At 33.1% G+C, this 17,177-nt stretch overlaps 1 protein-coding gene across 1 annotated transcript in view; it reads right to left on the reverse strand.

The window, feature by feature from the left end:
- Positions 1 to 17,177, reverse strand: part of LOC133206309 (ATP-dependent RNA helicase DDX1-like) — a 214,382-nt gene that overhangs the window by 96,000 nt on the left and 101,205 nt on the right. The window contains exons 17-19 of the mRNA XM_061342266.1: positions 2,298 to 2,396; positions 1,488 to 1,628; positions 343 to 417 (exon numbers count right to left, since the gene is read on the reverse strand). Of these exons, the coding sequence (XP_061198250.1) occupies positions 343 to 417; positions 1,488 to 1,628; positions 2,298 to 2,396 (315 nt within the window). The remainder of the gene's footprint in view (positions 1 to 342; positions 418 to 1,487; positions 1,629 to 2,297; positions 2,397 to 17,177) is intronic.

Raw genomic sequence — 17,177 nt, forward strand, 5'->3', positions numbered from 1 at the left:
ATGAACTTTCAAGAACAAGATTGAATGTCTTCCTAAATAAGAAACGCTAGAAACAGTCGTGAACAAAGTACACTAACTTTAATTTGAAGACTTTACTAAGAACCATCACTGATCTGTTATAAAGTTATAAGCAAACTTCAAAAGGTTTTAATGAAATTCAAAAAAATTTAATGTGCACTAATGTAGATATTTTGGTAGGATATTTCTTATTTATTTAGGTGACTGATTTTTGCTTCTGTGTGTTGCTCGTCAATCCTAATTTGGCAAAAGTAAATATAACCATTGTATAAAATGTATTTTCTGCATCCCACAAGCTTCCTAATGAATGAGTCTTTATCTTACCACATGGTGGACAGTTTCTGGCACTGCATCCTGCCCTTTCAGATCAATCCAGGTCGGAAAATACATCAATCTCTCCTGAAAAAAAAATGTAAAATGTCCAAATTATCTGAAGTAAAGCAAAATTCTTGCACAAACCATTCAACCTTCAAGACATTTATTTTATGCTTTGAGGGTCCATTACCAAGTTTTTATATTTTTCATTTCCTATGCATCTCTGTTACTTTCTGGTATAAAAACCACAAGTTTTCATTTCAGAACCCATATATCTCATCCTCTTCATTTCTTTTCTATGTCGTGTAGGAGTTATGTGGAAAGATATTAAAATCTTTATTACATGTACTATTACTCTTTTTTTTTTTTAATTTGAAAATCTCTTTCCAAGCCCCAAGACCATATAAAGAAAAAAATCAAGCAAAAATTTAAAGTTTCTATAACTAATGAAATAATTTGGAAAACTAGAGGTACTGTGAATAATGAGCTCACAAAATGATAACTCCACCCCCAACCCCCAGCTCCCATATGAGTAAAATGGCAAAGTCCCATGTTTGCTAAGGGAAACTCAATATATGTGTCTCATCAAAATGTAAAATAGATGGTCCAATGGCACTACGTAATAAAGATTCTGTGAATGTCTCATTCAATTTTTGTTCAGTGGTATACGAGTTGTGGATAAGAGATGGGTTCCCCAAAACACAACAGACGGATGGACAGATTGTTGGACAGACACCCCCATCACTGTTTTCCCCCACTTTTTAAGCAAGGAGTATAATAAAACAAAATTTTGATCACGTTTGTATTTTGAGTAATATATGAACCTCCAAGTTTTTAAACATTTATTAAATAGAACCTTAGTTATGGTCTCGAGACCAAGTTTCAGACATTCAGGGATCATAACTCAAATAATTATTCTATTTTAAAAAAAAACTCAAAACACTTGATGGTCATTCAAAGGTCATAGAGCAAGCAAAATTTTGACATACCCAAAATTAGTTCAATAATTTCAAAAGAAAAGCTTAAATGATAAAAAATTTATGCATAATGGATGGAAACATACATAGCAATAGATCATGTAAGCAGCTCAGGAAATTATTTCCCCCCATTTTATTGGTGACTCTTTGGAATCTTAGCTCACATCTGAAACTTACAGCCATTTTCTTGACATCAAAAGAGTGCAGAGTAGCTGAGCAGACGATCATCTGAAGACGCTTGCCATCGTTAGTGACCTTAGGGATCTGTTGGTGAAGTCTGTTGATCATCTCACCATAACCAGCAGACAAAAGCCCATCCTTAAATGGATATATTTTAGGATCAAGTTAAATCAAAGTGCCTACAAGGGACTGAAAGACGAGATCAAATTAATTCAATTTCATGGTTTTATAGACTTTACAAGTGTTGCAGATTTTAGTAGGGTTTAGACACTTGCATAAAAAAATTCAAAAATTTAAAATTAAAACAAAATTTTAAAAGAACTGTGACATACAATGCCAGGACAATCCCCAAAATTCATGGAAAAGTTATATTTTTCAAAAATTGTGTTTTCAGTATTATCTTTTACACATCTGAATCATTTATTTTATTAAAAATTTATTGATAATAGTTAATACATTCAGCTGGAGCTAGTAAAAATTTACCATTTCAACAAAATCATTTTTGCTACTTTTGTTTTTGTAATCACTATCTTTTCTTAAAAATATATTTCTCCATATTTGACTCTAAATCAAACAAGTAAAATTTTTCATTAGGCAGTAAATCGCTTGATGTCATGCCTTCAATCAATACTTCAGCTAATGCATGTTATATACAAAGTAAAATCAAGAACTCTATGAACCACTTTTAATGACTGTTGCAATCGAGTTGCATTAATTAAGTTTCGTGACTACATGCTTATCTGCATTTGGAATTCATTACCAGAGACATTTTCTTCTGCTTTAAAAAGTATCAGAAGGAAGACTTACTGCCTCATCAAGGACAAAGAACCTGCACTGATGTAGGGCCAACTTTCCCGTAGATATTAGGTCTTCCAGACGACCTGGGGTTCCCACCACAATGTCAACCTGTAATTCATTAAGAGTGTTAAAACATGATCAAATTCAAAGTTAGCTTTCAAATAAAGGAGATAACTTCAACTAGAACTGGGAAACTAACAACCACCACCAACACTCCATGCAGGGGAAACTCGAGTAAGGGCAAAAGTGCATACTTTCAAAAAGCTTTGAAAAAAACTCTACCATTTCACAAAAAAAAAGAAGAAACAATAGGCCAGGGGGCCACATCGCTCACCTGAGCACTCTGGCTAGGAAAAAGCAGAAATCCATTCAGTCTTAAAAAGTTTAAATATAAAACTGGTTGGGAGGGGGGGGGGGTATTTGAACTAACTTGAATCTAAACTTCATAGGGATGCTTTTGAATTAATATGACAAATAATGGCTTTGCTGTTCTTAAGAAGAAAATTTTGATTGATATATCCTTTGTATTCCTTTGTATGATCCCCTGTCATGGCCCCTCTATTCTCCATGGGATCATGATTTGTACAAATTTGAATCTACATTACCTGATGATGCTTCCATTTAAATATGACTAATCATGGCTTTGCTGTTCTTGAAAAGAAGATTTTTAAAGATGTTCCCTATATATTCCTATGTAAAACTTTGATCACCCATTGTGGCCCCACCCTACCCCTGGCGGTCATGATTTGAACAAACTTGAATCTACACTACCTGAGGATGCTTCCATATAAATATGACCAATCATGGCTTTGCTGTTCTTGAGAAGAAGATTTTTAAAGATTTTTCCTGTTTTCTTATGTAAAACTTTGATCACCCATTGTGGCCACACCCTACCCCTGGGGTCATGATTTGAACAAACTTGAATCTACACTATCTGAGGATGCTTCCATATATATATGACCCATCATGGCTTTGCTGTTCTTAAGAAGAAGATTTTTAAAGATTTTTCCTATTTATTCCTATGTAAAACTTTGATCCCCCATTGTGGCCCCACCCTTCACCCAGGGGTCATGATTTGAACAAACTTGAATCTACACTACCTGAGGATGCTTCCACATAAGTTTCATATTTTCAAGCACAGTGGTTTTTGAGAAGAAGATTTTTAAATGATGCCATTAATTTTTCATGAATTCATAATTATCTCCCCTTGGAAGAAGGCGTGACCCTTCATTTGAACAAACTTGAATCCCCTTTACCCAAGGATACTTAGTGGCAAGTTTGGTTGAAATTGGTCCTGTGGTTCTTGAGAAGAAGATGAAAATGTGAAAAGTCTACGACTACGACAACAGACAACGGACAAATTTCAATCAGAAAAGCTCACTTGAGCCTTCGGCTCAGGTGAGCTAAAAAACATACTGGAAATCCTTTGTCCTGATTCTTGTTGATATGCAACTGGTTGGTGGTTGTAACGCTTTTTATCATGGTCAACCTCAGTGTCAAGAGTTAAAAAGGCATGATCATTAACTTCTGATCTAAGTGACTTGACTTTACTGAAACAACCAATCTAAGAATCATGACAGATCAGGTCACACAATTCAGGTCACACAATCTTTGTGTCAACTATAACCTCCCTGATGCCCTGTGACCTTGAACTTGTCTGAATGACCTTTTTTCAGTGTTACTACAAAATTATACTATGATCATAATCAACCCAAACATCAAGTATGATTTTCTAAAATTATTCTATTTCAAAGATATTATAAGGACAAAATTTTTACATTTTAAGCTAGTGATGTTGACCTTGTCCAGATGGCACGCAGGGGTGTTATACAGTCAGAAGAAACTTTTGTGCCAAGTATAATCTTCTAATGCTTTTCTACTTCAAAGTTATGGCCAAAGCAAGAATTTTACATTTCTGATAACTATGACCTTGACCTTGTCAAATGTCATGTGTAAAGGTCAGGACATACCCTTGTGTCACAAGCAACCTTTTTTCTCAAAAATAATTTTCTATTGTTTTCTCCATTTCAAAGGTCTTTTGAATAGAACAATAATATAATACTTTTACAAGAGCTCTATAAACTGAACCAAACTGCAGTCTCAGTGTCACCAAAAAAAAGATGCTCATGGAAGAATAAATGCTCCACACTTAACTGACTCACCAGGTTAAAATGAAATACCTGAGTTAGTACATCACATATAGGTGCAATGGTTATATGAAAAACTAGGTCTATTGTTGAAGTGAAAATAAAATTCATAGACTTTTTCTCTTACTCTCTCCACTTACAAAGGAACTATGAAGGGTACAGTTTGAAAGATTTGCACATGAAAGTAAACAGGAGGGACAAACAGGTAGAGGACAGATAAACACAATTGATTACTAAGGGAAACAAACATTTTTTAAGCTAGGCCCTTAATAGTTTTTTTTTTGTTTTTTGAAGTGAAAGAAAGTTTTACCAATGACAGACCATCTAACATTATATTTCTTAGGAAAATTAACACAAAAGGCCCATGGGCCACAGGGCTCACCTGAGTCAACATGGCCCTGCTATTCTTCATCAGCTGTTTTTTTCTATAATTCTATGAAAAAAAAAATTGATCACCCACTGTGGCCCCAGCCTTCCCCCACAGGTCATGATTTGAACAAATTTCCATCTATATTACCTGAGAATGCTTCCATATAGATATGACTAAACATGGCTTTGCTGTTCTTAAGAAGATTTTTTGACTATATATTCCACTGTTAGTTATATTCCCATTGTGGCTCCACCCTATCCCCCTCGGGTCAAGGCTTGAACAATCTTGAATATACACAACCTGAGGATGCTTCCATATCAATATGACTAACCATGGCTTTGTTGTTCTTGAGAAAAAAGATTTTTTCCAAAATATTCCTATGAAAAAATTTGATCCCCAATTGTAGCTCCACCAAAACCCCGGGGGTCTTGATTTGAATAAAATTGAATCTACACTAATGAAGTTTTCACCTAAGTTTCAACTTTTTTGGCCCAGTGGTTCTTGAGAAGATGATTTTTAAAGGATGCTGCCAAATTTTCACTAATTCTTAATTATCTACCCTTGAAAGTAGCTGTGACCCTTTATTTGAACAAATTTTAATCCCCTTCACCCAAGAATGCTTTGTGGCAATTACGATTGAAACTGGCCCAGTGGTTCTGGAGAGGTTAACAATGTGAAAAGTTTACAGACAGACAGACTACAGACATAATGTGATCAGATAAAGCTCACTAGAGCTTACAGCTAGGTGAGCTAAAAACTTCAGAATCTGTTTTGACATTGTGCAATGTCAAATGTATTCAATATTAGGCTTATAAATATTGGAAAACAAACCCCCTATGGTAAACACAAACAACCAAAAAAAAATTAATACAGGATTGATCAAATTACCTTGCAACACCTTAGAGTTGCATATGAAGTAAAGAAAACAAATAAATTATACGAAATGAAAGCAAGTCCATCGTACATGAAAGCACGTTGAGCCAGAGAACTGAAATATATAGCCCCAATTGAATGCAGCAAATTGTTTTTGTAATTTCATCTTCCTTTGGAATATGACTTGGATAATCAACTTCCTTTGGAAATAAGCTAATCATTTCCTTTTTTGCATTCTTCCTTTTTTTCATTATATTTTCCTGTCAGTTCAGATAAATATCTTGGGGGACAGGCATAAATTGCTTACAGAATAAGAATATGTCACTAGACATGTTACTGCAATAATCACTGATGCAGCCATAAGACATACACAACCTTCTTTATCATAAAACTGTCAACTATTTCCCATCGCACCCGACAATTTCTAAATCATACTGTTCTGATCAAAGACTACACAATTTTTCGCTCGATCAATTTTCATTGTATCTTAGGCCTTTCATGACCAAAGAAGTGAAAATGGACCATAATGTTTATATCCAACCAATAATGGAAGAGTGATTTGAAATCAATACCAATCAACATTTTTATAGAAATGTCGCTGCAATAAACAACACCAAAATATGAGTTTACATAACCACGGTTTTAGAAATCTCAATGGCTAGACTATACACAGGATGAAAAGCCAGGTTTCCCAAATTTGGAAACCCGATGGAAACATATGGGAATCGTGACATCAGTAGTTTCCATATAGTTTCCATTTTATGGAAACCACATAGTGGTTTCCACGTAGATTCCCGATATGGAAACAATCAACCTGTGGTTTCCCATAAGTTTCCCAATATGGGAAACCGTGGAAACATGCAGTAGTGGTTTCCACGTAAATTCCCGATATAGAAACAATCAACCTGTGGTTTCCCGTAAGTTTCCCATTATGGGAAACCACGGAAACATGCAATAGTGGTTTCCACGTATATTCCCGATATGGAAGCAATCAACCTGTAGTTTCCTGCATGTTTTCCAGATATGGAAAACACGTATGCTGTGGTTTACACCTATTTTCCCGATAATAGACATTTTGGAAACGTGTATCAAAAGAATAATAAAAAAAATGTTTGTGTAATTCTGTGTAATAAAATTGAACATTCTGTGACAAATAAAAGATTTTTTTTAACATTTTAGTCTCGGTAAAACTCATAAAGACACCTGAATTGGAATTAGTAGTAAGAGAAGATTTAATACAACTTTTAATTTTAGAAAAATCAGTGCAAACTGTTCAGATAAAATTCAATGATTGCGCTAACCCTTGTAATCGCGGGCACCTGTTCTCACGTGCCACAGGTGGAGACACGTGTCGCGAAGACACCTGCGACTGTGTATTTTTTGTATATTCTATGTGATTTGAGAGGGTTTTCTACCTAAGGGGAACAATGGGCTATGGTCAAGCATGTACATACACATAGTCTCCACAAACTCAGTTTAAATTTAGGTGATAACTGCTGGCCATTGATTTGATTTAAAAAAAAAATAATTTAAATTATCAATAAGACCACAGAATATTGATAAAATAAGCTACATTAATTTTAAGATGTTCAATGAGAGAAGGAAAAAAAAGAATTGTATTTTATTTTTTCATCACTGATTAAAAAACAAAATTTCCTAACCGTTTAAAAATTATACATACTTTTCTATCGGTCTAGAATTAATCTAAATTCTCGTTATGTGTTAAATCATAATTCTTTTTCAAACAAATTTGTAAGTGCATAGATAAATGAAATAAAATTTCTTAATCGGTAAATAACGAATCGTCCTTGTTTGACATCAATGTAAACTTTGAATATTGAAAACATAGAAAGAATTGTTAATTATCAACTTTGTTGCCTGCTTAATTCGCAAATTGTTTATGAGAAAGGATGCAGGTGGATCTATTATACAACATAAGAACTAAATTACTAATGTTTTGTGTGAAATTCGTATATAGTCCTCTACAAAGACATTGATAAGATAACACAGCAGAATAATATTCATATACAAAATTAATGAGTGTTAACTAAATAACTTATTTTTTATATATATCTGTACACAGACCCTGATATAGTGAATGTCTTCATTTTTCACAGGGAATTACAATAATGCTGGTCTTAAATGCATACATGTACGTATATTTAATTTAGCCATTTTGTACACGAAGACCAGTGCTGGCTCTAAATAAAGAAAAGTCTATGATATTTATATAACATGATTTTCTTTTCCCTAAGAACAACGTCTTCTGAAGAACTGCATGCTAAGGCAATTCATTGAAGAAAAAAAATTATTAATTGTTTTACACGTAGATGCTTAGCGAAAACTTAATATTTTTAAATTGTGTATTATGTTAAACGGAAGGTTACCCCTTTCAAATTTAAGCCCCCTCCCCTCCTTCAAAAAATGAAGAGAAAATAGTTTCTTTCGATATTTAGGTATAATGTACTGATGTTGGTGATTGTCAATACTTCCACATGTACAAACATTTCTTTATACATGCCGTCCATTTCTTGATTTTTATACCCCTACATGTACCATTACTTATTTTTAAAAAAAAAAACTGCACTTAAAACTGTCTACTCAAACCACAGGCCTGTATAATTTCAGTTTGGGGCACAAACTTTACCAGAAAGTTCTTATCTAGCAAACCTTACCAGAAATTACCAGAAAAAAGTTATATATGAAAGATACAGGGCGGTACTGGCTGAACGGCTAAAGCCACGTATATATATACAGCCCTGCACATCAACGAGTATACACCGGGTATTATTTTCCAACAAATCAGATGATCAAATATTGACAAATTGTTACCAGTCACGACTAAAATTCTGAACGCAATGGACATGATTGTAGGTTACCTACAATAATTCTGAGCTTATTTTAATTATGTGTTTCAGGTCAGTAGCAACAGTTTCAGAAGGGGGGGGGGGGGGCTTCCATAAAAATCTGACGAGCCAAAAAAAAAAAAAATAAGAAGAGCATAACCATTTACTTTCACCCCCTGCCCCCCGCCCCCCCCCCCCCCCCCCCCCCGCATTCTAAGGGCCTGTGTCTTCCAAATTAAAATACTGTTTTCCCTACCTTTGCTTAGATATTGGTTCGTTTTTTTTTTCACCTTGTGTTTACTCTCTTTTTTTATAAATCAATTTTCAAACTTAATGTGAAAAATTCTGATACATTATAACGTTGAGAATTATCTTAACTAAAGGCAAAGATGTTTGAAGTAAAATATAGCAAATAGAAAAAAGTCCAGCAATTTCGTCCACTGATTATTACTGATATCAGGCTAAAATCGAAACCAAAAAAGGAGGGGGTTAAAAATAGTATCTAAAGCCGAACAAGAGAAAAAAATCATCAAATCTTTATTATTCTTGAACCGTCCTTGCTGGTAATTAAATTATTTTGTCTTGATTTTCACAAGTGTATACTAGTCTAACATACCCTTATTCCTTCTACTAACTAGCAATTTTTGACACCGAACTTTTCCATCATCACTAAAAATAAAATACTGTTCTGTATACATGTCATGTAGTTCATTTGCATGCCAAATGCTGATCGAAATTTACGGCAGACTTCAAAGGACAACATTCTTGTCACAAAATAATAAACAGCTGATAAAGAGTCATCAAACGTTTATTTTGAGGGGCGCAACAGGAAATAAGCTTTGTTTTCTATACTGCAAAAAATATGTTTAGGGACGTATGGCATGTCCACTATGCTCCCCCCCCCCCCCATTTTCTACGGTCCTCAACTAATATTCATTTTCTGACGCTTCAAATTTTAAAACATGTATACATGTACAAAGGTTTAACATCTTTCGTTGTGACATTATACATTAATCAGAATAATGAATAATTTAATGAAAAAGTAGTGGGGGGGGGGGGGGGGGGGTAACCGGACATTTTCTGTTTGGATGGGCACTACGTACCAAGCCCCCCCCCCCCCAAGTCAAATAATTTGAGGGGTCACACCAGAAACATAAAATGTCTCTGGTCACCCTCAGAAAACCTCTTTGTTTTCTAAAGTATACTAATTATCAGCAAATTTATTTAGGAACACCCCCTTTCTATGATTAGTGAAGAACTTCACTAAGGATATGAACTCATAATCACCGTAATAGGGAAATTATATTATATATAAAAACTTTCATTACCCTCTAACATAATTAACGTAAACAGGTTCCGTTTCCCATAATGCATCGCTCTGCAGAGGCTTTAATTTCATTGGTCAATTTTCACGAGGCGCCATTTTTGGAGTTGAGCAAGACGGAGATGGACTCGGATGTAAGGTGCAAATGTGAAAAGTTAACGATGTTTTCGCCACCCAGTGTCTTTAAAACTATGAAAAATGCAATTATCAACAACCAAGGATTAGTGTACGTATATTTTTATATACTTTTTACGGTAAATAATACTAATATTGGGCAGAACAAATCTTTCCCATTGAAGACCACATTCGTTTTGACGCCATTTTGAAAAGTTTGATATCAAAGTTTTAAATATGTTAGTTTACACATTGAAAAAACGGAAAGAGAAACTTGAATTATACAATATTTAGTGTTTTACGTTCAATCATAGATGTATAGATAGTAGACTTTGTATAGTTAGGTCGTATGGCACCACATTTGTCTTTTTCCATGCTGTATGTTGTATGTTAACGTTTCGCCTTTGTAGATTTTTTTAATGAAAATGAATGCTTACTATAATAGTTCTCTCTCTCTATAAATAAATGAAAAGTGTATGAAATTTTTTTTCGTTGTTAAATCGGATAATAATGTTTGTACCGAATATGGTTTCTTTGTTAATACAGACAAACATATATCCGGTTTGAATACATGTGTTCTCGGAATGCAACTTGTTGTACTTTTGGACTTCTGGAACTTTTTATGATGTAACGAGAAGGTAAAAATGAATTATTTCTCCTACTAAATTACGATTAAGTCATCAATATTTAAACAAAAAGTGTCCGCAATCTCAACTTATCAGATTATTCATGAAGGACATCATCATCGATGGAAATTTTTAAAAACAGTTAAAAGAGAGAGTTCTGACTATTGTAAGCCGCCTTTATTTGGCAGATAAAATTAGAAATTATGAAGAATCATTAGAACAATTTAAATAGATTGTCTGTAACTAGAGTACATATACATCTTACAAAGTCATAACACAACCCTTATTCATATGCATAATGATGATATGTATACATGGTATAGGGAAAATGTATTGGTTTGTAAGTACTGTCTATAATAATATAACAGCTGTTTAACAATCTAGTGATAGATTTTAAATTGAAATAGTTTACTGTTCAAAAGACAAAATTTCTCATGTGTGACCTGCTGAGAGATTTACTGAAAATGTTAAAAATAATAAGCCTACAAGATGTACAAATATTGATCATTTTTGATAGTATTTCAAGTAATGCAAATGAATCATCTGAGTAACAGTCATCAGTTATTGATGGTGGTCGCAACATCATAGAAGTCTAATGGTAAAAATAAGTGAATCCTCATTTGTTTGAAATTTTTGTTTGATATATGTTGTATGATAACGATAAATTTTTGTTTGTTTATTTTATTCCTCCCTGGTAGTTGTTGAAGTTTTGGCCATTATTAAAAATACTTTTGTTTGATCAGATGTACTCAGGATTGTCTCTAAGACCCGGGGGCCGAGGAATTTCCCCAACTATAATGATGTAAATAATACCCCGGTTATTTCGATATTCCTCCTAAACTCCCCAGTAAGGGAGGAACCCCAGTTCCCCTTCTACGTTTTAAATGTCCCCTTCTATTTCAATTCTTAGGGACAACCCTGTGTACTTCGACCCAAATTTTGTAAAATAGGTAAGTAGGTAGGTAGATTTTTTTTTGGCAGTATCTAACAAATTGATTTTTTGTCATACAAAAACACAGAATTAGAAATTTATTGATGTTTCATTACACACTGGACAGCTAGACAGGTTTAATATTTATTCCTCTCGTTAAAACATTCAAGTGTCTTGGAGAAATTATAAACCTCAACTTTATAATGAAACAAACTTTATTTCCCTGAAACCAAAAAAAAAAAAAAAAAAAAATGAAGTAAAATTAAAATACTTAAAAAAAATGATTGGGTAGGGGTGATTTTGATGGATCTTTTGGAGTACATCAAACAAATCAGTCATAGCTCACCTGAGCCAATGGCTCAAAAGAGCTTTTCTGATCAAAATTTGTCTGTCGCTGTCATTGTCTTAAACTTTTCACATTTGAATCTTCTTCTCAAGAACCACAGAGCCAATTTCAATCAAACTTGCTACAAAGTATCCTTGGGTAAAGGGGATTCAACTTTATTTAAATGAAGGACCATATCTTCTTCTAAGGGGAGATAATTACAAATAAATGAAAAATTAATGGTATCATTTAAAATCTTCTTTTCTGGAACCACTGGGCCAGGAAAAATTAAACTTATTTGGAAGCATCCTCAGGAAGTGTAGATTCAAATTTGTTTAAATCATGACCCCCGGGTGTAGGGTGGGGCCACAATTGATGATCAAGTTTTACGTAGGAATACATAGGATAAAATCTTTGAAAATCTTCTTCACTAGAACCACTGTATCAGGAAAGATGAAACTTAAGTTGAAACATCCTCAGCTAGTGTAAATTCAAGTTTGTTCAAATCATTACCCCCGGGGTAGGACGGGGCTACAATGAAGGATCAAAGTACATAGGAAATTTTTTTAGAAATTTCTTCTATTCAAGAACAGCAAAGCCATGATTTGTCATATTTATATGGAAGCATCTTCAGGTAGTGTAGATGCAAATTTATTCAAATCATGACCGCCATGGGTAGGATGGGGCCACAATCGGCGATCAACATTTTACTAACAATACTGATACATAGGAAAGATCTTTAAAATTCTTCCCAAGACCAATATAGTCAAAATTGGTCATAATAATATAAAAGCATCCTGAAGTAATGTAGATTCAATTTATTCAAATCATGACACTCCCCCCTCCTTCCCCAGGAGAATAAGGGGGCCATAACAGGGGATCATAGTTATACAGTAAAACTCATTTAGTACGAACACGGATATTGCGAATTCATGGATATAGCGAAGTTTTCTTGGATCCCCAGCTAAATAAATTTTACTAATTCCTTATATGGATATTAATAACAAATTAAGGATATAGCGAAGTAATTTCACAGGTCCCAGTGACTTCGTTATAACCGAGTTTTACTTTAAAAAGGAAGAAAAGGAATGTATCAATAAAAATTTTCTTCTTATGAACAGCAATCAGGGATGGGGTAATCGTAATCAAGTAATCGCAATCGATTGTAATGATTACTTTTTTTCAAGTAATCGACAGTAATCTGTAATCGAAGAGATTTTCGATTACTTGTAATTGTAATTTAATCGATTACAGCTAAAATTTTCAATGTAATTATAATTACTTTTTCGATTACTTTCGATTATTTTATGCATAAATGGATGTTATTCTGGAGAATTATTTCCAATCATTCACACACAAATATCAAATATAAACAACCTAGTGTAATGTTTGGATTACCTAACTTTTATTATCATAAGTTTAATAATGTTCTCAATAAAATTTGCATTATAGACCTACTGGTCTAGTATTAAATAATTCAGAAGTGTATTTCAACTATTTATTAATAAAATATATAGATTTTTTGTATGCATTTTACATTTGACCCATAGTCCTCTTGCTGCACGTCCTTTTTCATATTTCAAATATTGAAAAACTTTGTGGTTGTAATAGAAAATTATAAATAGCAAAAACAGATTTAAGTGCTGTATTAAATATAAATGATTTGTAAAATAAACTACATTGTACTCGAAAAAAAGAAGATGGAAATACTTATTCATATCTGAAAATGTTTAAACAACTTCAAACTTGTTGTTTTAGTAGCTTTAAAATTTGCAAAATCATTCTCATGTTTTCATTCAAAATTGTAAGGTTTCTTTTGTATCAGTGAGGGGTTATAAGTGTCTGTAAGAGAGGGAGTAAGTGTCACTGTGTTTGCTTATCTTGGCTAATTAATTGACTGAGACATCCCTGACTTGCAGATAATGAGGTGTAAACTGTGAACTACCTAGTTTTAACTTTTATTATTCATAGTTCTATTGAAGACAAACAATATTATTAAAACAATTAATAGCTCTCAAAACCCTTATTTCAATACAGAATGAAATTGTGCTATTAGTTTAATTACTTAAAGACACATTTGATTTACATGTTTATTACTAAGAGTTCTAATTTACTTATTTTTTTTAAAGAAGACACAAGAATGTTTAATGTGTACTGTCAACATACGGGCAGCCGAAATACTTCTAATGAAGTTATTCACAATAAAATTATTTTATAATAAATAATTTTTGCAACAAGTCAAATCTGAATATGGAGGTTCAGATCCAAGGTTGAAAGGAATAATTAATTCCTTGACATTTTTTATTGTAGGAATCATGTCTCCACTTTTCATGGTACAGAATCCCTCATTTGGGCATTTAGTGAGAATGTTAGCCAGAATAAAACCTTAAAAGAATCTGCACTGAAACTGCAGGAACACATTCAAACTTCAATGGATATCATCAACATTACCATTTAAATATTGCTTTGATATTTGAAGGGATAAAAACTTGGGAGTAATCGATTATTAATCGATTACATCTTCCAAAGTAATCGATTACAATCGATTACAGGACAAAAATGAGTGTAATCGATTAATAATCGATTACACAAAATTCCTCTAAGTAATCGATTATTAATCGATTACATTTTTCAGTAATCGTGCCCATCCCTGACAGCAATGCTAATATGTATCATATTAATTCAAAAGCATCCTTCGAAAGTATACAATTCATAACCCCTCCCCCCCCTCCCTCTGAACCACTTTTATATTTTAAATACAGAACTGATTTATGCTTTTTCCTACCCAAAGTGCTCAGGTGAGCAATGTCGCCCCTAGGACTCTTGTTTATTGTTGGTCTTATAAGTGAGATCAGAATGCAATAGTAACTGTACATAATATATTCTTTCAGAGAGAAGAAAACTGACATTAAAGGAGAACCAGTAACTAAAGATGTATGATGAATCAAGATGTGATCATGTGGTACATGTAAGTGGTAATAAATTCAATCATAAATAGGCATGTATGACAATTGCATTAAAAGAAAAGAACTTGATTCCAATTTTAATTGGAATGTTGAACTACCAGCTGCAAACTACAACAGGTTAGGCATAATAAAAAAAATGTTTGTTTACGGTTACCCCCCCTCCTCCCCCCCCCCCCCTCCTCCCCCCCCCCCCCCCCCCCACCGACCCAATATCTAATAGCCAACCCAAATGAAATTTTTTTTCGTTGTAAAAATCCATAAGTCACTCATTCATCAGTTTAACTTTTACATGCATCTTAATCTACCTACCAACCCTATTTTATTTCAGCATGTAACAGTAAACAAACCTATTTTTTTGTTTGGTCTTATGAAATTGTATGGCTTGGAGTCTTTTTCACTTCTCTATAAAATTTTCTGTCTGGATGATGTCTAGCATAATATACACCATGCAGTGAGGATTTTAGTTCACCCGAGCTAAAAACTCGAGTGAACTTTTCTGATACCTTTTGTTTTGTCTTTTGTCCATCAAACTGTCGATCCACCAATGAGCTTTTCACATTTTCAACTTCTTCTCAAGAACCACTAATTTTAACCAAGGTTGACACAAAGTAAGGATATTTTAAATTGTACAGAGGAAGCCCGCTCCCCCCCCCCCCCCCTTTCACCCCAAGGGGAAATGATCAACTCTTTCAGATATTATTGATATGATCATTGTTGAGCAACTTATAATTCTGTAACCTGTAGACTTTATTTTAAGAATAATGAATATTTGTTTAAGAGTCCTTTTGTCAAGGTTCAAAGATCAATTAGAATTATTTTGTGATACATGTATTTGAGGATTCGAGATATCAGGAGTAAAATATTTAAAGAATACTTCCAAATTACTTCCACATATCTATGGTATTCAAGATGCCAAAGTTCAACTGTATGGCTATGCTAAAGTAGTAAATATTATAACTTACTAAAACTTTCTAACATTGAAATATGTTAAATGAAACAAGACAAAAATGAAAAATAAAAATTTACTGATTTCTGGCTGGTCAGTATTTTGATGACTGTAATTTCTAAAATATTCAATGAAACACTTTGAAGCTTTTACTGTAGGTATATGTTAACTAAATATACTATAAGATAATATTTATAAATGAGAAGTTTTGAACAAACATTACAACATTCATGTATGTAAATTGGGGGTAAAAACTGGTTATCGGTAATGGCTATCGCCTTAATTTTCAATGACATAAAACAAGATTTAGAATGCAGGTAAATAATACTAGTATGTGTCTGTACATATGATGTAGCATATAGAACTTGTACTGAATGTTGATTAGCTAAATCTTGAATGGCTGATATGTTGTTCATTTTTGATGAAATTTAGATTATTTGTATGTAAACTGGGTGTACATGTAATATGAAATTATTCATAAGGTATGAAACATGATTAAAACATGTGTATGATAAATTCATATTGACTTGTATGGATATAGCTTAACATGTATGTGCATTGTTTTTTTAGGGTTCTGTTCTGCAGATGCCATGAGATGATCTGTCTGTCCATCTGATATCACTTGTCCTGAGTATATTTTTTCTCCTCTTAGCCCTATCTCACTCACATTTAACTCATAGAGTGCCTGTGGATGGAGGGTAAAAAGACCTTGGACCAATGATCAAAGTCAAAGGTCAGTATCAAAACACACTATATACATGTATCTTTATTTAAAGTCCTTGTCCAGACCATAATTTTTCTCCCTTGGTATGATCTTGCTTGTGTGCCATGGGATGAAGGGTTTTTAGTGATCTTTAACAAAATTTCTAGGTCAAATGTCAATAAGAAAAAAAAAGATTCTTAATATCCTTGTCCAGAGCACATTTCTCTCCAATTCACTCAACTAAAAGCAGTGTTCTACATGTACGAGATGGTCATATTCTCAATCTTACCTGCTTTAATATTAATCTGGCTTAAAACCTTACCATGTAATGTTCATTATTAGGATTTCATGTCATTAAATTTAAAGACTGAAACTAATTATAATCACTGATATTGGTACATTAAAGGACATTGAGTGATCTTGTAAGATTTCTAAATAATATTCAAGCATACAATTCTTACAACAAATAATAATTTTATATGAAAATATATTGCAGATCGCAGATGATGTGAAGAAAATACAAAGGAAGCTGATGTTGAAAGAAGTATAGAGTATTTAAAGAAGTTTTTATGAATGGACTTAGATGTGAAAGACTACTTCATTGTGTACCAAGATATATGATTTTATTTATTTTGATATCATTTTCAAATAATGTTTTTGCACATCAAATGAATTATTAAACATATGATTTGATAATGCTTTTTCTTTTTATACATTT

This window comes from Saccostrea echinata, unplaced genomic scaffold (assembly GCF_033153115.1).
Source record: "Saccostrea echinata isolate AGI-Se365-2 ecotype Australia unplaced genomic scaffold, CSIRO_AGI_Sech_v1 ptg000054l, whole genome shotgun sequence".
Lineage (NCBI taxonomy): Eukaryota > Metazoa > Mollusca > Bivalvia > Ostreida > Ostreidae > Saccostrea > Saccostrea echinata.